General features: G+C 44.7%; 1 protein-coding gene across 1 annotated transcript in view; it reads left to right on the forward strand.

The window, feature by feature from the left end:
* arhgap46b (Rho GTPase activating protein 46b) overlaps positions 1 to 22752 on the forward strand; it is a 90021-nt gene that overhangs the window by 30864 nt on the left and 36405 nt on the right. Inside the window, exon 2 of the mRNA XM_023991091.2 lies at positions 3451 to 3885. Within this exon, the coding sequence (XP_023846859.1) occupies positions 3451 to 3885 (435 nt within the window). The remainder of the gene's footprint in view (positions 1 to 3450; positions 3886 to 22752) is intronic.

The following is a 22752-nucleotide window of genomic DNA, read 5'->3' on the forward strand; positions in this document are numbered from 1 at the left end:
TAAAAGCCTCTCTCTCTCTCTCTCTCTCTCTCTCTCTCTCTCTCTCTCTCTCTCTCCTCTTCTCTCTCTCTCTCTTCCTCTCTCTCTCTCCTCTCTCTCTCTCTCTCTCTCTCTCTCTCTCTCTCTCTCTCTCTCTCTCTCTCTCTCTCTCTCATCCCCCTTCCTCTCTCTATCATTCTCTCTATCCGTCTGTCTCTTGCTCACCCTTTATCCATCCATTTCTTTCTTCTCTCTCTCTCACATGGGAATTAGCTTATTTGTGGAGGGTCAATTTCGATGGTTTTGATCTCCGTAGAGATAGTTTCTCTTCACACACATCAAACAAACAAACACACACCAACATAAAAAACTTCCCCCAACCACAGTGTACAGCCGCCATACAGCACCGCAGGACGGCCGTTGACTCAGCATTCTGTGGAGCACCCAGAAGCAGGAATCCTCTCACTTCTGGTTTAAGTGTGTATGTGAGTGTGACTGACATGGGCCAAAAGATAGTAGTTTAGTTTCCATGCCTGTATTATTGTCCTGATGTTAGCGTAAGGCATTGCATGTTGTTGAGGAGGATACTCAGAACAGTGTGCCAATTTGTAGGACTGTGACAGGATTGTTTTATACACATTTTTCACAGAAACCAAATAGTTGAGCTTTTAACAGTCTGAGAGGGTCTTTAGCAAGGATGTGTGGGGTGATCTTCCACCTCTTGTGGTGTGAAAGGACTGTGAGGGCCTTGCTTTCTTTACTGACATGTTTAAACAGGTGATTGGGTTTGTGTGTTGTGTGTGTGTGTGTGTGGTGTGTGTGTGTGTGTGTGCTGTGTGTGTGTGTGTGGTGTGTGTGGTGTGGCTGGGTGTGTGGGTGTGTGTGTGTGTGTTGTGTGTGTGTGTGTGTGTGCTGTGTGTGTGGTTTCTCTCTCTCTCTCTCTCTCTCTCTCTCTCTCTCTCTCTCTGCCAGGTGGGCCAGTGGATTAGATGCCACTTAATCCCTGGCCTGTCTCCTTTGTTTGGCCTCTCTGTGAGGAGATAAAAACCTGGGAGCTGGGACCAGGGCCCGGGCCTCTTTGTCATCCAGCCAGCCTAGGGAGAGTAGTAGATCATGGCCCCAGCTTCCCCTGGTTCTCTGTCCACTGGCCTGGAGGTTAGCCCTGGAGCTCATCCAACCATGGTCAGCAGGAGAGCAAGGGCTCAGGGAAAGGCGTTAAACACACCCTCCTTCTCCACTTACTTCAATCCTTCAGCCACCTGTGGATGTCATTTTTGTTTAATTCTGGGTCACTCTCACCGGCTCTCACTTTTCAGGGAGTGTATGTGACTGAGTGACTGTCTGAGTCAGGAGTTGTGGATACTGTCGTTTCAGTGAAGTAGCTCGTGGCTAAGGACTYGTAGGTATCAATAGCTGCTGCACCTGTTGTTTACTCTACAACAGAACGACCTAACTCAGGTCTGACTCAGCTACTCTGTGGAATGGTTGTATGCTTAGGACCGGAAAGCCCTCACACACACACAAATGTGCCCGTACTGTACACGCCCAGACTCATACACAAAGACAAATCTCTTTGGTCCATATTCACATAGCTGATCAAAAATATTTGATATCATCACTGATTTTCCAGGTTGGAGAAAAATACTGCTTTGACCTACAGTGCCTTGAGAAAGTGTTCACACACCTTGACTTATTACACATTTTATTGTGTTACAGCCTGAATTTAACATGGATTTAAAAAATATATAATTATCTCACTCATCTACACATAATACCCCATAATGACAAAGTGAAAACATGTTTTTAGAAATGTTTGCAAATGTATTGAAGATAAAAATACAGAAATCAAATMTACTTAAGTATTCACACCCCTGAGTCAATACATGTTAGAATCAGCTTTGGCAGCGATTACAGCTGTGAGTCTTTCAAAGTAAGTCTCTAAGAGCTTTGCTCACCTGGGTTGTACAATATTTGCACATTATTCTTCCCAAAAAATTCTTCAAGCTCTAAAGTTGGTTGTTGACCATTGCTAGACAACTATTTTCAAGTCTTGCCATAGATTTTCAAGTCAATACGTAACTAGGCCACTCAGAAACATTCAATGTCGTCTTGGTACTGTAAGCAACTCCATTGTAGATTTGGTCTTGTGTTTTAGGMTATTGTCCTGCTGAAAGGTGAATTCATCTCCCAGTGTCTGGTGGAAAGCAGACTGAACCAGGTTTTCTCCTAGGATTTTGCCTGTGCTTAGCTCAATTCCATTTATTTTTATCCTCCAAAAAACTCCCTAGTCCTTGCCGATGACAAGCATACCAATAACATGATGCAGCCACCACCATGCTTGAAAATARAAAGAGTGGTACTCAGTGACGTGTTGTGTTAGATTTGCCCTAAACATAACGCTTTGTATTCAGGACATTAAGTTAATTTCTTGGCCACATGTTTTGCAGWTTTAATTTAGTACCTTATTGCAAACAGAATCCAAGTTTTCTGGAGTATTTTATATTCTGTACAGGCTTCCTTCTTTTCACACCATCATTTAGGTTAGTATTGTGGTTTAACTACAATGTCGTTGATCCATCCTCAGTTTTCTCCTATCACAGTCATTGAACTCTGTAACTGTTTTAAAGTCAGCATTGGCCTCATGGTGAAATCCCTGAGCGGTTTCCTTCCTCTACGTCAACTGAGTTAGGAAGGACGCCTGTATCTTTGTAGTGACTGGGTGTATTGATACACCATCCAAAGTGTAATTAATAACTTCACCATGCCCTTCTTTGTGAGGCATTGGAAAAACTCCCTGGTGTTTGTGGTTGAAACAGTGTTTGAAATTTACTGCTCGGCTGAGGAACCTTACAGATAATTGTATGTGTGGGGTACAGAGATGAGGTAGTCATTCAAAAATCATGGTAAACACTATTATTGCACACAGAATGAGTCCATGCAACTTATGTGACTTGCTAAGCACATTTTTACTCCTGAACGTATTTAGGCTTGCCATYACAAAGGGTTTGAATACATGTTAACTCAAGACATTTCAGCTTTTCATTTAATCAATTTGTAAACATTTCAAAAAACATAAATCCACTTCAGGGTATTTTTATTTTATTTAACGAGGCAAGTCAGTTAAGAACAAATTCTTATTTACAATGACAGCCTAGGAACAGTGGGTTAACTGCCTTGTTAAGGGCAGAACAACAGATTTTTACCTTGTCAGCTCGGGGGATTCGGCAAGCAACCTTTCGGTTACTGGCCCAACACTCTAACCACTAGGCTACCTGCCGCTTCTAGGACAGTGACACAAAATCCATTTTTTATACATTTTAAATTCAGACTGTAACGCAACAAAATGTGGAAAAAGTCAAGGGGTGTGAATACGTTTTGAAAGCACTGTATTTTTCAGTATACAGTGGTCATATACAGTACAGTCTTCAAAACTTGACTACATTTTCCATGTTCCCCCTCTCTCCTCTCCAGCTGTGACTGGGTGGAGATCTTGGAGCCGCGCTCGCAGGAGCGCATGTACGTGAACCTGGCATCGGGGGAGTGTGGTTGGGAGCCCCCAGCAGGCGCCTCCGTGCGCCAGTCCGATGGCAGCCAGTGGTGGGAGCTGTTTGACAGTCACAACAACCGCTTCTACTACTACAACAGTGCCAGTCAGCAGACAGTGTGGCACCGGCCCCAGGCCTGCGACATCGTGCCCCTGGCCCAGCTACAGGCCATGAAGAGGAGCTCAGAGACGGGCCTGAACGGCCCCATCAAGCCCCAGAGAGGGGGAGGAGAGGGCCGCCGCACACCCCTACTTAACCAGGCCTACCCCATGCCCCCCTCCCAGGACCCTGACAGCAGCGGGAGGTCGACCCCGTCTAAAGGACTCTGTGACAGCCTGGAGAACAGGAAAGATACCCCCAGGTAACCTCTCTACCAAAACATACACCCTAAAGATTTACAATGTTTACATCCACTTACAGTATTTACTCAGCTTGGCCACAGTAAGTCAAATCACTGCCGCACTTCATATAGAGCTGCAGTCACTTTCAGAATGGGTAACAAGTAATGATCTAGTCGTAAATATATCAAAAATTAAAAGCCCAGAACAGAGCAGCACAGCTGGCCCTTAAATGTACACTGAGGGCATATATCAATAACATGCATGTCAATCTCTCCTGGCTCAAAGTGGAGGAGAGATTGACTCCATCACTACTTGTCTTTGTGAGAGGTATTGACATGTTAAAAGCACAAAACGGTCTGTTCAAACAGCTAACACACAGCTCAGACCTAGGGCTGTTACGGTGACCGTATTACCACCACACTGGCAGTCACGAGTCATGACGGCAGTCAAATTCCACATGACCGTTTAGTCACAGTATTTAGGTTTCTCCAAGCCTCTGATGCTGAACATTAGTAGCCTACCAAACTTGCTAACTTCCTTGTACTCAGCACTCTATTGTTCCTCTAATCACTCTGACATCAATGCAAATGTATTRGAAAATCTCATCAAACAGCCCATGAGCTCATGTTGAGCAACATTTCTATAGGCTATGCAATTGCATGAGAAAACAGAGTGATCCCACCAACTTTCTATAGGTTAGGCCTACTATATTTATTTCTCAACTTTCCTAATATTAAGCAAATAGTTTCTCTTTAAAACAGGAGTAAAGCCTACCTGGCTGGCATGAAAATGAACCACAGGAAAAGCATCCTTCATTCGCTACTTAAGTGCATAGACAACATGTTTTTTCCCCCCCGCTGCTCCTGTTCAATACAGGTGCATGATAATGGTCCATTCTAAATTATAACACATTTCACACATATATTATTTAGTATATGTAAAGACAAGATGAAATTAAGAATAGTGTGATGGGTGACAATATTAGCCTATCACTTGTGATTGATATATTATCACTTGTGAATGATGCTTAGGGCAAGAAACAACGCATGCTTTTTTTGGTGACTTTTTCAAATCGTAGTTGCACACTTCAAGTAGCCTAGACTATATGTTTTCATAAGGTTTGTATCACAACTAAAGTGGCCAAATAACTCAAATTAAGCACATGAATCCGCTTTACAATGGGTGTAGAGCCTAATAACGTGTGCGCATTGCTAAGCTTAAAATGTGAAGAAATAGCCTAATAGCGTCCCACCTTGACAACATCCGGTGAAATTGCAGAGCACCAAATTCAAATTAAATTACTATAAATATTTAACTTTCATAAAATCACAAGTGCAATAAATCAAAATAAAGCTTATCTTGTTGTTAATCCAGCCAAGGTGTCAGATTTCAAAAAGGCTTTACGGCGAAAGCATATCATGCGATCTGAGAACAGCAGACAAATCATTACAAACAGTAACCAGCCAAGAAGAGGAGTAACAAAAGTCAGAAATAGCGATAAAATGTATCACTTACCTTTGATGATCTTCATATGGTTGCACTCCCAAGACTCCCAGTTACCCAATAAATGTTCGATTTGTTCGATAAAGTCACTCTTTATATCCAAAAACCTCCGTTTTGTTAGCGCATTTTGTTCAGTAATCCACTGTCTCAAACAACATCCGGTGAAATTGCAGAGCGTGAAACTCAACAAAACAGAAATGCTCATGATAAACATACATAAAAGATACAAGAGTTATACATCAGCTTAAAGATAAACTTATTGTTAATCCAACCGCTGTGTAAGATTTCAAAAAGGCTTTACGGCGAAAGCAAACCATGCGATTATCTGAGAACAGCGCCCAGCAGACAAATCATTACAAACAGTAACCAGCTAGGAAGAGGAGTAACAAAAGTTAGAAATAGCGATAGAATATATCACTTACCTTTGATTATCTTCATATGGTTGCACTCCCAAGACTCCATGTTACACAATAAATATTTGTTTTGTTCGATAAATTCACTCTTTATGTTCAAAAACCTCAGTTTTGTTAGCGCGTTTTGTTCAGTAATCCATTGGAACAAAGCGTGGTCACAGCAGGCAGACGAAAAATCTAAAAAGTACCATAAAGTTTTGTAGAAACATGTCAAACGATGTTTATAATCAATCCTCAGGTTGTTTTTGTCATAAATAATTGATCATATTTCAACCGGACAATAGCTTCGTCAATAGAAAAGGAAAATCAAGAAAGGCGTGCTCCCGGTCACACGCAGGACTCATGTCTGGAAATTTCCACTGTTCTCTCATTGAAAGTGGTGTTTCTCCCTCATTTTTCAGATTAAAAGCCTGAAACAATGCCTAAAGACTGGCCACATGTAGTGGAAGCCATAGGGATTGTGAACTGTGTCATAAGTCTTTGTATGGTGGATAGGCTTTCAATGGAAAAACAGCCATTTCAAAATAAAAGCATTTCCTGGATGGATTTTCCTCAGGTTTTCGCCTGCCATATCAGTACTGTTATACTCACAGATATTATTTTAACAGTTTTGGAAACATTAGAGTGTTGTCTATCCAAATCCACAAGTTATATGCATATACTAGATTCTGGGCCTGAGTAGTAGGAAGTTTACTTTGGGCACGCTTTTCATCAAAAATTCAGAATGCTGGCCCCTATCCCAAAAAAGTTTAAACTGTTTTTTTTATGCTAGTATTAATTTTGGATCTATCGCATCCCACAGCTGTCCCAGACTATGTTTGGAATATTTATTTCTCGCACAGAACAGAGTAAGTCAACTTTTGTACTATGGGGGATAGTAGATTGACATAGGCTAGTGCTTTTGCTGTTTGTTAGACCTACTCATCTTGTTGGCTGACGAACAGTAAATGTGGACATGTCTTCCAATATCTTCAATATGCGCCTCGGATAAGCACACGTGCAGTTGTGTCCCCGATGTTTCTGTCTTCACTTGTAGCTTGTGAGAAAGACCCGATCACGTGACTGTGTCACGCCCTGACCTTAGAGATCCTTTTTATGTCTCTATTTTGGTTTGGTCAGGGCGTGAGTTGGGGTGGGAATTCTATGTTCTGTGTTCTATGTTTTGTATTTCTTTGTTGGTTGGCCGGGTGTGGTTCTCAATTAGAGGCAGCTGTCTATCGTTGTCTCTGATTGAGAACCATACTTAGGTAGCTCTTTCCCACATGGGTTTTGTGGGTAGTTGTTTTCTGTCTCTATGTTTGCACCAGACAGAACTGTTTCGTGTTGGTCTATTTTTGTTATTTTGTTTTAGTGTTCTGATTTAAAATAAATATTAACATGGACACTTACAACGCTGCGTTTTGGTCCGATCTTGACTACTCTTCATCAGACGAAGAGGATCGTTACAGAACTACCCACCACCAAAGGACCAAGCAGTGTGGAAGAGAGGACTGGACATGGGAGGACATCCTGGACGGCAAGGGATCCTACACATGGAAAGGAGATCCTGGCTGGAAGGGATCGCCTTCCATGGGAACAGGTGGAGGCAGCCAGGAGAGCGGAGGCAGCAGGAAAAGGGAACCGCCGTTATGAGGGAACACGGCTGGCAAGGAAGCCCGAGAGGCAGCCCCCCCKKAAAAATGCTGAGCCAGGTTGGAGACCTGAGCCAATTCCCCGTGCTTACCGTGGCGGGCGTCGTACTGGTCAGGCACCGTGTTTTGCGGTGGAGCGCACGGTGTCTCCAGTACGTGTTCTTAGCCCGGCTCCTCGAATCTGCTGGGCTAGGGTGAGCATCCAGGCAGGAAGGATTGTGCCAGCCCTGCTCGCCAGACCTCCAGTYCYTCTCTACGGCCCAMGATATCCTGCGCCGGCTCTGCGCACTGTGTCTCCAGTGCGTCTGCACAGCCCAGTGCGTCCTGTGCCTGCGCCCCGCACGTGCAGGGCCAAAGTCACCATCCAGCCAGGACGGGTTGTGCAGGCTCTTTGCTCGAGACCTCCAGTGTGCCTCCACGGCCCAGTGTATCCGGTGCCTCGGCCAAGGACAAGGCCTCCTGCATGTCTCCCCATCCTGGTGAGTCCTGTGCCTGTGCTAAGCCCTAACCCTCCTGCATGTCTCCCCAGCCTGGTGAGTCATGTGCCTTCTCCCAGAGCCAGGCCTCCTGTGTGTCTCTCCACTCCAGTGATGATCCATGGCACGAAGCCTCCAGTGATGATCCATGGCACGAAGCCTCCAGTGATGATCCATGGCAAGAAGCTTCCAGGGATGATCCCATGGAAGCGAGCCTCAGTGGATGATTCATGGCAGGAAGGCCTCCAGTGATGATTCATGCACGAAGCTCCAGTTGAATTCATTGGCAACTGAATCTGCTCCAGTTGATGAATGTCATGGATGAAGCCTCCATGATGATCATGTGCCGAAGCCCCTGGAGGATCCATGGCGATCGAGCCTCCAATGTGATCCTGGCACGAGCCTTCAATGTTGATCCATGGCACGAAGCCTCGTAGATCATGGAGAAGCTGCAGTGATGGATTTATCGGCACGGTCAACGAAGGGTCAGTCGGATTCTTCAGGACGCCTGCAGGCGGACTTCAGCGATCGCCTTCCCAGTCGGAGCCTCCGCGTCGCCTTGTCGTCGGAGCCTCAGCGACCCTCAAGTCCGGTAGCTGCAGGTCCTTCGCTGTCGGAGTGCAGAGTTCTGCCCTCCTGTCCGGATTTGCCAGAGCTCGCCTCGCCGGCTTCAGTCGGCCCCCTCTGTCCTGACGTGGCAGGGTCCCATCAGGTGGGTCGCGGCGAGGTGTCCCCTCTCAGAGCCGCCACCTAAGTGGGGCCAATGCCTAGGTATAGGAACGGGTCCAGTCACCCCCCACCAGACGCCCACGGCGGATAGATCCCAGCTCAGACCTCCCTATGATTAGGGTTTCCGGCCGGAGTACGCACCTTTGGGGGGGGGGGGTGGGTAAGTCACGTCTGACTTGAGATCCTTTTATGTTCTATTTGTGTTTAGTCAGGGGTGAGTTGGGTGGGCATCTCTGTGTCTATGGTTTGTATTTTCTTTGTTGGTTTGCCGGGTGTGGTCTCATAAGGGCAGCTGTCCTATCGCTTTGTCTTCTGATGAGACCATAACTTAGTAGCTCTTGCCCACTGGGTTCGTGGTACGTTTTCATGCTCTCTGTGTTATGACCATACGAGACTGTTTTCGTGTTGGTTAATTTGTGTTATTTTGTCTATGTTCGAGTTAAAATAAATATTAAACATGGACGATTTACAACGCTGCGTTTGGTCACTTCTTTCTTCCCAGAATCGATCCGTTACAGGACTGAGAATCATGTGAGTGAGAGGTGATTCGAGTCATGTGGTGAGAAGGCTTGACCATGTAGTGAGAGGTGCTTCGAGCATGTGAGTGAGAGGTGCTTCGAGCCTGTATGAAGATGCTTCGGCTGCCATGTGATGAGAGGGGATTCGGCACGCAGCGAGAGAAGAGAATTATAATTATTATATTCAGCCAAGGGCACCAAAGCCACTGGCACACAAGGCATGGATTCTAAAAATCTTGTTCTGCTAAATGAACAAGTGTGGCCCACACAGAACAATATCACAGGGTCTCTCACAGTCCCCAAGTACAAAAACAGACTCTGGATAATGCACAGTACTACATAGAGCCGATGATACATGGAACTCTATTCCACATCAAGTAACTCAAGTGAGCAGTAAAATCAGATTTACAAATCAGATACAACAACACCTCACGGCACAACGGGCGTGAAGAACACCACACACACACACACACACACACACACACACACACACACACACACACACACACACTCTTCACACACATTATAATGTTGTGGTATTGTGGATTTTATATTGTTAATTTGTCTTGGCAGCAGATAATAGGGAATCTAATAAATACTAAATACTAGCCTGACTCAACCCTAGATCCAGTAGAAGCTCTGTCCACGTAGTTGTGGGATTCCTCCTTTAGTCTACTCTGCTGTTGCTTCCAGGAAGGCTGAAGGCTCTGCAGCCGTATGGATCTCAGTGTCAGTTAGCTGGGCTTATCCCCTCCTTCATCTACAGACGTATTACTGTGGATTAAGCCTCATGCCGTGCTCAACCACATGGCTCTGTCATTTCACTTTTGCCTGGCTTCAGACAGCACTGCTCAACCTTATCTACTGACTTGCCTAGTTAAATAAAGGTTAAATAAAAAATGTCAAAAAAATCTACTATATATCACATACGTGAGACGGCTCTCATTCCTCCTCCAGTTAAATACTGTATTGCCGACTCTCGCAGGTGCTGTGTCAGCTTCATTTAAACAGAGAGAGAAAACATTGAAAGAGATGGAGGTGAAGCGGGTAGTATAAAATGAGATGTCTAGACGAGATAAAAATTGAGAGGTTGGAGGAGAGAGTTTTAACAGATAGAGTCACAGAGGAGGCAGAGAAAAGCGGTTTGAAATAAACGAGGACAGAGAAGGAAGGATGGTCAGGTACATGGAGGATGTCCTCAGTGTTTTGGAGCGCTGTCAGTGTTGATGAACATGAGAGGCCTGCTAGAATGAGATTGTCTGCAGATGATAATGGAATTATTTAATCGCAATGGTCAAATCTGCCCATGTGTGTACAGGCTGAAAACCCTGGGTTGGGCACAATCTTGATGATCCGTGTAGCTGCTAACCTCAGGGGCCAGGCTAGATCTGAGCCTGTCTGTCTGAGCACGGGCCAAACTGTCTGTCACGTTCCTGACCTGTTTTCTGTTGTTTTTGTATGTGTTTAGTCGGTCAGGGCGTGAGTTGGGGTGGGCATTCTATGCTATGTGTATCTATGTTGGTTAATGGGTTACCTGATATGGTTCTCAATTAGAGGCAGGTGTAATTCATTTCCTCTGATTGAGAACCATATTAAGGTAGGATGTTCTCACTGTTTGTTTGTGGGTGATTGTCTTCCGTGTCTGTGTTTGTCGCGCCACACGGGACTGTTTCGGTTTGTGTAGTCTATTCCTGTTCTGCGTGTTTATGTAAGTTTTTCCAGTTCAGGTCTGTCTACGTKGTTTTGTTATTTTGTTAATTATCAAGTGTAGTTCGTTTTCGTCTTGTTTAATAAATTCATCATGTCTTCATTACCCGTTGCGTCTTGGTCCAATCTCTCTCCTCAAGACGATCGTTACACTGTCAGCATTGCAATGTATACAATTTAGCACAAGCTAACTTGGTTTAATCGCTAACTTTGAGCACAGGCTATTTCTGTTTTGCTAACTGACACGCAGGCTAGCTTGGAGCTAACTTAGTGATTAAATGAGTGACGAAAATTGTTTCTGTGAAATTTCCCAGAAAATTTGTTAGGTTGGCGGCAAATATTCTCATAACAAAAAACTGTTCAGTCATGCTGATAATCATAGAATGTTTGTATAAAACATTTGCCTAATGTTGCAAGAACATTCCTAGTTCTGGGAACTTTCACAGAAACAATTTTGCTGGGAAAACATTACTGGTACATAGTGTTATTACATTACCTGGAAACCTAATGAAAAGTTTTGGGGAATGTTCTTTGATGGTCGCTACAGATGTGCACAACATTTTTGTGACCGTTAGAACATTTGAGGAAATGTTTTATTTTGTTATCAGAAAAAGTATTTGTTTTGGGATGTTATCATCTTAATGTTTGATAAAACCCTATCGGGTTCTGAGAATGTTCTGAGAATGTTCCCGGTTTGCTGGGCTTACTACTACGAACACTTATTACACTTTGAGCTATGGCTGATTCTGATTGCTAGGCTAACTCAGAGCACATTTTGCAGAATGAAAGAAAATCTGATGAAGTTTTGTTTTCTCCTCAGAAGTGATTTCCCATCTTGTTTTACTTGGCAGCTCTCTTTAGCGAGCGATGGAGGTTGCATTTTGCCTATTTTTTTCTGCAGCTTTACAGATTATTCTCCGCTTCCCATCTCTTTCCTGTGAGGAACATGACAGAGTGTGCCTTACGTCTCACCTCTGGGAGTGAGCGACTCACACGGTAGCCCTCAACACATACAGTCAGACAGGAAGGAGATATGCTCCAATCATGGGGAATTACTTTATGTTTCCTTCTGTACCCCCTTTCTCACTTACCCTATTCAGACAGGAAATGCCCTGCGCTACTGTCTATCAAACAGGAGCTGTATGAGAGCTGCTATAGGAACAATTCAGGTGTCTAGTGCACTGCCTGGCACACAGCTAAATACACTACATTGAATCGCTTCATATTTTGCCAATATGACTGTTTTAGTTCCTCAAACATATGTTTACCCTTTGACACAGACTCCCAAGTTTGCAAACACAGTACACACGCACAGACACGCACGCACACACCTGTCAGTGTTAGAGCGAGGGACCGGTAATGAGTTGTATTGATGGTTTAGACGTTACAGAGTCACTTCCTCCTACGGAGTAGTTCCACACGCAGTACAGAAGGAGGAGTACCCATATAAGGACTGCAGCAAATATAGGGACTCATTCTCTCTCTCTCGCTCTCTCTCTCTCTCTGTTCTCTCTCCTCTCCTCCTCTCTCTCTCTCTCTCTCTCTCTCCTCTCTCTCTCTCTCTCTCTTCTTATCTCTCTCTCTCTCTGTCTCTCTCTCTCTCTCTCTCTTCTCTCTCTCTCTTCTCTCGTCTCTCTCTCTTCGCTCTCCTCTCTCTCTCTCTCCTCTCTCTCTCTCTCTCTCTCTCTCTTCCTCTGCTCTCTCTCCTCTCTCTGTCTTCTCTCTCTCTTCTGTCAATTCGAATTCAAATTCGCTTTATATTTGGCAATGGACGTAACAATGTACATATTGCCAAAGCTTATTTTTGGATATTTACAATATAAAAATAAAATAAAAATAGAATCAAAATTGTCAACGGGACAACAGTAACAACAATAACCAAGGGTCAAAATAACCATACATTCAACAATAACAATAAGCATACGCAGTAGAGTACATGTGCAGGTTGGATTGGTCTGTCAGACACTGTCCCTCAACTATTATGGCAAGCAGCAAGATTTAGTGCGCTGCAACCCACAGCTTCTCGGCGTCCTCCCCCAACAGGACAGGTAGCCATTTCTCATCAGAGAGGTCTTTGAAAGCCTTGAATAAGGGTTTCAAATTGGGAAATGAACACTAAAGAGCACTCATAATTGTTTTATAGTTTTTACATTGTCAGGAAATGCAGCTCCGTCTCAGGTTCTGCTGCTTGTGCAGTGGTTGCACAGCCTTTCCTCTACAGGGAGCCAGGTTTTCCTGTGTCTACCCTTCTCAATGGCAAGGCTGTGCTCACTAGCCTGTACTTTTCAAGGTTTTTTCTAAGGTTTTGATTGAGTATGAGTAACCATGGTCAAATATTTTAGCCACGGTGTACTGTTCGATTTAGGCCAGATAGCACTGCATTATTTGCTTTGTGTTCTGTGCTGTGTTTCCCCAATAAGCAATGTAGTTTTGTTTTGACTATGTTGTAATTTGGTTTATCCTGATTGATTGGATGTTCTGGTCCTCTCTCTCTCTCTCTCTCTCTCTCTCTCTCTCTCTCTCTCCTCTCTCTCTCTCTCTCTTCTGTCTGTCTGTCTTCTCTCTCTCTCTCTGCTCTTCTCTCTCTCTCTCTCTCTCTCTCTCTTCTCTCTCTCTCTCTCTCTTCTCTCCTCTCTCTCTCTCTCTCTCTCTCTCTCTGTCTCTCTCTCTCTCTCTGTCTCTCTTGCTCCTCTCTCCTCTCTCTCTCTCTCTCTCTCTCTCTCTCTCTCTCTCTCTGTCTCTCTCCTCTCTCTCTCTCTCTCTCTCTCTCTCTGATCTCTCTGTCTCTGTCTTCTCTCTGTCTCTCTCTCTCGTCTCTCTCTCTGTCTCTATCTCGTCTGCTCTTCTCTTGTCTCTCTCTCTCTCTCTCTCTCTCTGCTCTCTGGTCTCTCTCTCTCTCTGCTCTCTCTCTCTCTCTCTGTCTCTCTCTGTCTCTCTCTCTCTCTCTCTCTTCTCTCTCTCTCTCTCTCTCTCTCTCTCTCTTCTCTCTCTCTCTCTCTCTCTCTCTCTCTCTGCTTCCTCTCTGCTCTCTGTCTTCTCCTCGCTCTGTCTCTCTGTCTCTCTCTGTCTCTCTCTCTGCCCAGAAAAGGGTACTGAGTGGTCTGGCTCCCCCGTCAGGGAACCCAGAATAAGCACTCAGCCTCGTACAGACAGCTTTCCCTAAGGCCACTTACTCAGCCCTCTGCTGAAGTGGACGTGTTGGGCTTGGGGGTCCTGCTGCCCACCAGGCAGAATGAAGACGGCTGATATGTCCAGAGGGGGCTACTGTTACGCCAGTTTATACAGAAAACTAATTTACCTTTAGAAAGGGGTCTATCTCTCTGTGTGTGTGTGTGTGTGCGTGTGTGTGTGTGTGTGTGCATACGTGCGTGCACAAACACTCACGTGTACACCCATTTGTGTGTGAAATTGAGTCAGAACCAATTCCACTCACACACTCCATGACTCCCACGCTGAAACATGGCATTGGGTTACAGGCCCTCAGACAAGGTCTGCGTTGTATCTACGACACCAAGGTCTATTCCCCCCACATCCCTGCTTTTCATATCAGTCTGGAATGAGTGGTAGGAAAGCCCCTCGCCCCCCCATTCTCTGCTTACTTCCACTGACATATACTCACATCCACTTCATGGTTATATTGTGACTGAGCTCACTGTCCCAATCAGGAGAATTGCAGTGGTCCCTTCAAGAGAACGTAATCCTCTCTGCGGTGAGGACATTGTCAGTCTGTATCCTGTCTCTCCACCTGGTCTAGGGTGTCAGTGTCAGTGTGGACTCTGAAGTGTGTTAGTCAGTGATTGACCTCTTATCTCATGACCTGGTGTCCTCCACAGCAGTCCAGTAAGGAGGGGAATACCTCAGCCTCCCTGGGTAAACACCACGTCACTGGGAGTGTGTGCTGGAGAGGGGAGAGGAGGGGAATACATACAGCATGGGAGGTTACTGTGTGTCACTCATACAGGTAACTGACAAAATAAAGGAAACACTAACATAAAGTGTCTTAATAGGGCGTTGTGCCAAAACAGCTTCAATATACCTTGGTATAGATTCTACAAATGTCTGGAATGCTATTGGAGGGCAGCGACACCGTTCTTCCACGATAAATTCCATCGTTTGGTGTTTTGTTGATAGTGGTGGAAAACGCTGTCTCCAGAATCTCCCATAAGTGTTCAATCTGGTTGAGATCTGGTGACTGAGACAGACATGACATATGGTTTACATCGTTGACATGCTCATCAAACCATTCAGTGACCACTCGTGCCCTGCTGATGGGGGCATTGTCATCCTATTGAGGCATAGGCATGGTGGCCAAAGTAATGGCCTGCCCAGTATTTTAATATATGACCCTAAGCATGATGGGATGTTAATTGCTTAATTACCTCAGGAACCACACCTGTGTGGAAGCACCTGCTTTCGATATACTTTGTATCCCTCATTTACTGTGTTTCCTTTATTTTGGTAGTTACCTGTAGAGCGGTAGAGGAAGGTTGGCTGGCAGTTGGCTGAATCCATTTAAAATATGTGCCGAGACACAGACATGCAAACACCTAGTGCATTCACATTACTGCCAAACCTGAGGAAATCCTCCTTTCTTCTCTACCTTTGCTTCATATCAACATTCACAAAGAAATCGCCTCTCCCTCTCTGCTAGCCATTGCCCCACTCTCGTTGGTGATATCATGGCCTTTCCAGGTCATGCGTTTATATACAGTTACTATGTGTCTTAACACGTTCCCTTTCAGTTCTACATATGGACTCTGCTACTTGTTAAAAGCTTTTTGGCACTCCTTCTCCCAGCCTGTTGATACAGCCTACATTTCTTTCTTTCTTTTTCTCTCTCACTCTTTTTTTCACTCTCTCTTTCTTTTTGACCTCTCTCCCTGTAAGGGTGGAAGGAGTGTCATAGCAGCCCTGGTTAACAGATTGAAACCTGTTGGCTCAGCTCAGAGTCCTCTACCCGGGGATAGGGCAATGGAATCAGCCTTAAATGGTAACACACGTCCTCTCGTTACGCTCCTCTAGACAGGCAGATTAGGAATTCTGGGATGCTGACTTGCCCAGCCCCAGTGGATGATTGACAGTTCTCATTAAGCCACTGGGATCTTTTCTTTGGGAAAGTTAGAACCTCACTCAATCCTCAGATTTAGCTTTCGACTTTAGTCTCTCCCTCTCCCTTTCCCATCTCTCTGTGTTTGAACTTCCTTCATCTTAGGGACAGATCAACATTTACGGGGGGCTGGTCCAACTCAAGGTGTCATAAAAATMAATACTCCCCCCTCCCCAGCATGACAAATATTTTCACATGATCCTCCCCATGTACTTCTAAATAAATAAATCATACGTCGATATATGACTTGTTTTACTGTGGATATAGATTATTTTGTACCGGTTTCCTCCAGCATCTTCACAAGGTCCTTTGCTGTTGTTCTAAGATTGATTTGCATTTTTCGCACCAAAGCACGTTCATCTCTAGGAGACAGAACGCATCTCCTTCCTGAGCGGTATGATGGCTGCGTGGTCCCATGGTGTTTATACTTGCGTACTATTGTTTGTACAGATGAATGTGGTACCTTCAGGCGTTTGGAAATTGCTCCCAAGGATGAACCAGACTTGTGGAGATCTACAATTCTTTTCTGAGGTCTTGGCTGATTTCTTTTGATTTTCCCATGATGTCAAGCAAAGAGACACTGAGTTTGAAGMTAGGCCTTGAAATACATCCACAGGTACACATCCAATTGACTCAAATGGTGTCAATTAGCCTATCAGAAGCTTCAAAAGCCATGACAACATTTTTGGGAATTTTTCAAGCGGTTTAAAGGCACACTCCACTTAGTGTATGTAAACTTCTGACCCACTGGAATTGTGATACAGTGAATTATAAGTGAAATAATCTGTCTGGAAACGATTGTTGGAAAAATTACTTGTGCCATGCACAAAGTAGATGTCCTAACCAACTTGCCAAACTATAGTTTGTTAACAAGAAATGTGTGGAGTGGTTGAAAAACAAGTTTGAACACCTAAGTGTTGGACTTCAACTGTATCTCTGGGATCCACTGAACCTGGTTGTAATTGATGGGGGGGGGCAGAAGGGGAAGAGATAAAAGTGATGGATGATTGGGCTGAAAGCTTGGGGTCATAAATTCCCTACCTCATACCACTTCAGTTGACCCTGAGAGAAAGACATCAATACTAGAGGGGAAGGATTTGTCAATGGTGTCATTGGTATTTGTGAAAGACTTTCTTGGAATATATACTGGTCGTCCTCTTTGTGTGTGTGTGTCTGTGCGTGTGCGCGTGTGTGTGCGTGTGTGTGTGTCTGTTTGTTTATCTGTGCCCTAATCAGGCTTTTGCTGTGTGGGGGGTCGTCCCCCTTTCCTGTGGCATATGGGTCTTCTCCCTGGCTTAGCGCCCACCCATCCTTTTGTTTGGTCACGCTGGTCACTATATACCAGCCATGGATGAAGAACAGGCAGTGTGACATTCACTTGTTTGTTTTGTTTGTTATTTATTTATTCTGTACATCCCTGGTTGAAGCTGAGGTGACCTGGTGACTCATTGATACAGATATCGTTCTCTGGATGGTGAGTGCTTTCATACTGGGAATCATAATGCTTTATTTCATCTTTGAATCTGTGAATTTGTTGAATGTACAGTAGATAAATGTAGATGTGTTTTTGTTGTTGAGAGTGAGCTGTGACTTTAAATTGGTGTATCATAGTGTGTAATAGTTATAATGTTGTTTCTGGTGATGGCTTTGTCTGTGATGTAGAAGGCATTCCCACTTGTCATGTCTGAAGAGGAGACGGCTACACCGGAGGTGCTCAGAAAGAACATGTGGCCCTCAGCTCCTCTCGTCCTCCACAAAGAGGATTTGGGTTTGGAATGGTAATCTGGGAAGTGCATTCTGGTATTATCTCCCTCCGTACGGGCAAATCTGGATAGATTAGATGGTCGGTGTAAACATCTTTCATTTCCTCAGCAAGAGAACAAAGGGTGAGATTACGCCAAGCTGTTTTACACAGAGAGATCAAAGGAGCCAGCTCAGTTGCTGTTGCCAATGTGGACCACAACAGCCCACATCATAACAGTGGCTCTGTCCTATTTTTATAAACACACTACACAGCTAACGGTAGAGACATAGGACCACAAGACCTTACGAGGGTTTGATGTTATTTTAATTTCAGTTATTTGTTGAAAATATGTTATATTTTTAAATCCCCAAACCAAACACTAATCCACTGAGTTCCATGTGAAGTTGTCTCCTCATACGGAGTGTGGTTGTTGTCGTTTCTTTGTGTGTGTAAAGTAGGTTTTCTTTTCACCCGGAGTTGATATTGTCTGACTTGATCTAATCGGTAGAAGAGTTTCCTCTTAAGCCCTCCTTTGTGCTGCAGGTCCCCTGTTCTGCCTGAGAGGTTGTCTCTGTCTTTCTTTCTCCATCTCTGACATAGAGACACATCTCAGCCTGCCTGGGCCCTGTATCCTCCAGAGGGGTATTTTACGTAACAGGTCTGAGGAGTTAGAGAGTTGACTGGTGGACTCTGAGTTCAACTCCGGATAACCGGATAGGCAGGTACATTTCTATGGCAACGAATTCTTCAGAACTAACGTGCTCCGGGGCCATGCTTACGCACAGCTCCATTCCCTCCCTCTTGCAAAGATTGCGTCATCATCCCCTTKATTTGAGGAAGACTGATTAAATATTTTATTAATGAAATGTTTTAATGTGTTAAAAAATAGTAATATTAAAATACCTATCACATTACACATTTAGTAATGACCGGATGCATTTGAAGCTTCACGCACAGTAAAACTTTTGTATGACATCATATATTTCTTTTATTGATAGGAGTGGGGGGAAAAAGGTGCTTGTGCATTGATAAGCACACCAAAGACGGCATTAACGATATGTAATAAAAGAAAGACAGCGCTTCTAAAAGCCTATTTCACACCATAGCCTGCTGAATTTGCAAGATAACTTTTCTTTCATTTTGATTTCAACACAAGTGAAAATGTGTCTCTGACTCGCCCAGTGGATTGATGTTTCAGCATTGTCTCAATGAAGAGTTCGGCATTCGACTAGCCATGTGTGACATGTACATGCAGTTACAAGCCTGCTAGAGTTAGTGGCGGACGAGCAATATCCACCGTCGTAGTAAGGATGAAGCCTGAGCTGGAATGTGAAGCTAACTGATGCTGGCTAGCTTTAGATCACCCTGAGTAGATCTGTCTTTCATCGTAGGATACCCCTCAGGAGATCTCAGGCTTATCTGTTTCTGTGGGATCGCTCCTCTCTATATGCCCTCCTGTGATTGGTAGAGAGATCTGGCAGCCCTGAAAGTGCCCTGTGTGTGGTAGGATATCAGGCTGACTGTCTGTGTGGCAGCAGGTGGCACAGGTGGACATGCCTGCTACCCTCTGCCACCCCAGTGACCCATGGAGGGGCGGCTGATGGGCTCACTTGACATGGGCATCAGTTGGCATGGGATGGCCTGCAGACAGGGATGTGTTGGGACGGGACTGAAACAGGTAGGCTCCTGTGCCAGGAGGATTCTTAGTGGGATTAGGTGTGTTGATGGTGAAGCATTTCTACTAGGTCAACCCAATGAGCTGTTTCTTACAACAGACAGGTCCAAACGGAAACTCTCACCTGTTTAAAAAAAAATCTCTTTCTGCGTGACAGTTTCATAGTGGTGACATCATCTCCCAGGGTTCTCTGCTCTGCTGCTCGGTAGTCAGTCTTATTTGCTGCGTTTACTGACAGGCGTGAGCAGAGCTGTTAGACCAGGAAGAGATTTCACTCTCTCACTCTGTCGTCTCTTTCTCTCTCCCTCTCTGCTTCCTCACCTATCTGCCTGTGTGTGTGTGTGTGTGTGTGTGTGTGTGTGTGTGTGTGTGTGTGTGTGTGTGTGTGTGTGTGTGTTTATCCTGGGCATGGGGCCCACGGCTGCGGTTGGGAGTGTGGCCCACTGTGCTCAGCTTAGCTTCATCAGGCTGTTGAACAGGAAGAGATACCCTGTCAGACACAGAGGGAACCAACAGGCTGCTCAAACACAATGTTCCACCCAGGCTAGGGCTAGCCAACTACACTCAACTCCACCATTTACCATGAAGTTGAGAGGAGACTAGAGTGGGACGACTGGAGCGCCGACGTCACATAAACATCTTCTGATTACAGCATCCAAACAATAACAATGTCCTGTGTATTTGCAGATTATTCTTTGGGTGCTGAAATCAGTCGTTTATCATAAAAACTTCATTTTATGCGACGTCGTAGCTCCAGTCTGCTCACGCTAGTCGCCTCGCTACATCATGGTAAATGGTGGAGTGGAGTATAGTCTGCTAGGGCTGGGCTGGCAGAGCAGGCGCAGTTTAAACACAGCTCTCTTTCATGTATTTATTTATTTATTTCTGTATATTTTCATGGGGCATGGTTATTGGATGTTTCATGGCTGTGTACCCCCTGCCAGGATGGCACTATTGTCARGATCGTCGTAGTGAGGATACGCGCAGCGTGATGTGAATACAAATACTTATTTATGACAACGAAAGAACACCGAAACAAACAATTACAAACTATACAAAATAACAAACGACCGTGACGCTAAGAATAACGAGTGCAGACATGCAACATCAACATAGACAATCACCCACAAACCAAACTGGAAAATGGCAACCTAAATAGGATCCCCAATCAGAGACAACGATAAACAGCTGACATACAAAAACCCTAGACCAGACAAAAACACACATACCACCCTCGTCACACCCTGACCTAACCAAAATAATAAAGAAAACAAAGATAACTAAGGTCAGGGCGTGACAACTATAGACCAACAGAGTGGTGACAACAAGAGTCTGTAGTATGTCATTGACAGGTGGTGCCATCTACAACACTCCATCCGGTACTACTGAACTGGTTCTGTTTATACTGTTTATACAACAGACAATGACACCCAGTCTAGTTTCCGGCTAATCCTAGATGGCACCATCCCAAAAAGCTGTCAAGTCCCCTTCTGTCAGCTGTCTTATCCTCTTCCTTTAATTCTCTCAGTCTCTCCTTTATACACTATGTCTTAGAAGGACATTAGAAAAGTGGAGAACGCAATAACTCATAGGTTGTGTATGTGGTGTGTGTGTGTGTGTGTTTGTGTGTTTGTGTGTCTGTCTGTCATGGGCTGCCCTAATGTACATACAGTGACAGAGAAATATTTTAAGACAGATTGTTGTGAGGATGTGAGATCCCTAGCCACAAAGGAAGTGTGAGAGCTATGTTCTGTTCTGGCATGCCATCGTTTTATACCAGCACGCATATCCACTGGTTAACACACTGTGTGGATAGGCTGAGTTTAGCTCAGATGACTGAGTTAAGCTCATAAACTTCTGTATATTTTACATTTTCGGACTCCCTCTTGTGTGATGACTCCCTATGCCGTTGGATGATCAATTCTGGATGGGAAATCCTAATTTGCTAAGCATACAAACTGACACACAGTCTGTACAATGTAGGATGCTCATGCTGCTGGAGAGAGGGGGGGAGGTGCTCTGATACCAGGGACAAATTGAAAGTCGCTGACTGTTAACTTCATTTGACTCCATTCTAAAGGCTCTTGACTTTGTTTTCCCTCTCCCCTCCGGCTCCTCCTCCTGATCCTCCTCCTGATCCTCCTCCTGCTCCTCGTCTTCCTGCTCCTCCTCCTGCTCCTCCTTCTCCTCCTGCTCCTCCTCATGCTCCTCCTCCTCCTGCCGCTCCTCCTTCTCCTGCGCCTCCTCCTTCTCCTCCTGCTCCTCTTCCTCCTGCTCCTCCTCCCCCTGCTCCTCTTCCTCCTGCTCCTTCTCCTCCTGCTCCTCCTCCCCCTGCTCCTCCTCTTCCTGCTCCTCATCATCAAAGTTATCCTCTAAAAGCTCAGCTGCAGTGATAGCCTTTGACAACGCTGTAGAGTCTGCTTGCACGTGTAGAGTGATAGGTTAGATTTGAATCATAACATAATCATATGTGTGCTTACTTATTTTCACACTGGCACATCTATGTGCACCCTTGTCATATTAGGATATGTGGATGATGTATGAGTCATTTTGTATTGAAACAAGGCAGCCCTTTGTTTTTGATTGCCTTGACTTTTTGACAAGTGAGACCTTTGCATATGCATTCCAAAGTCGAACTCTCTCTTTTTGCCCTCTTCTCCCCCTTCGCCAAACCCTCTGTTGCTGTCTCTTCCTCTGCCTCTTGCTGCCCTGCTGTAGGATTATAAGGCAATGATGCTTCAAATCAAATCAAATGCTATTGGTCACATACACATATTTAGCAGATGTTATTGCGAGTGTACCGAAATGCTTGTGTTCCTAGCTCCAACAGTGCAGTAGTATCTAACAATTCACAACAATACACACAAATCTAATAGTAAACTAATGGGATTAAGAAATATATAAATATTAGGACGAGCAATGTCGGAGTGGCATTGACTAGTATACAGCAGAAWACAGTATATACATATGAAATGAGTAAAACAGTATGTAAACATTATTAGAGGGCTTTGCTTGACTCTCTGGTTTCGATGGGTTTGAGCGATGATTATGTTTCACGAATAAGATTGACCACTGTGGCCCATGGGTGTGTGAGTGGTTGTTATGGTCAGAATGGGTGTGAGTGTGAATGGTCACTATGGTTCATAGAGAAGAGACTGGTCAGTGTGGTTGAGAGGGATCCTTTAGGTCCATAAGGGTGTGTATGCATAGTCAGATCAGGAACACTCCCCATGCTGTGGTATTCAACCTCTGGTCCAACAATAACAGCAGGCAGAACAGAACAGAACCCACCCACAAACAGGATGGGAATACACACAATACAGTACTGACCCGCTGACCTGTTGCTCTCTCTCTCTCTCTCTCTTTCTCACTCTCTCTCTCTCT

This window comes from Salvelinus sp. IW2-2015, linkage group LG7 (genome assembly GCF_002910315.2).
Source record: "Salvelinus sp. IW2-2015 linkage group LG7, ASM291031v2, whole genome shotgun sequence".
NCBI lineage: Eukaryota > Metazoa > Chordata > Actinopteri > Salmoniformes > Salmonidae > Salvelinus > Salvelinus sp. IW2-2015.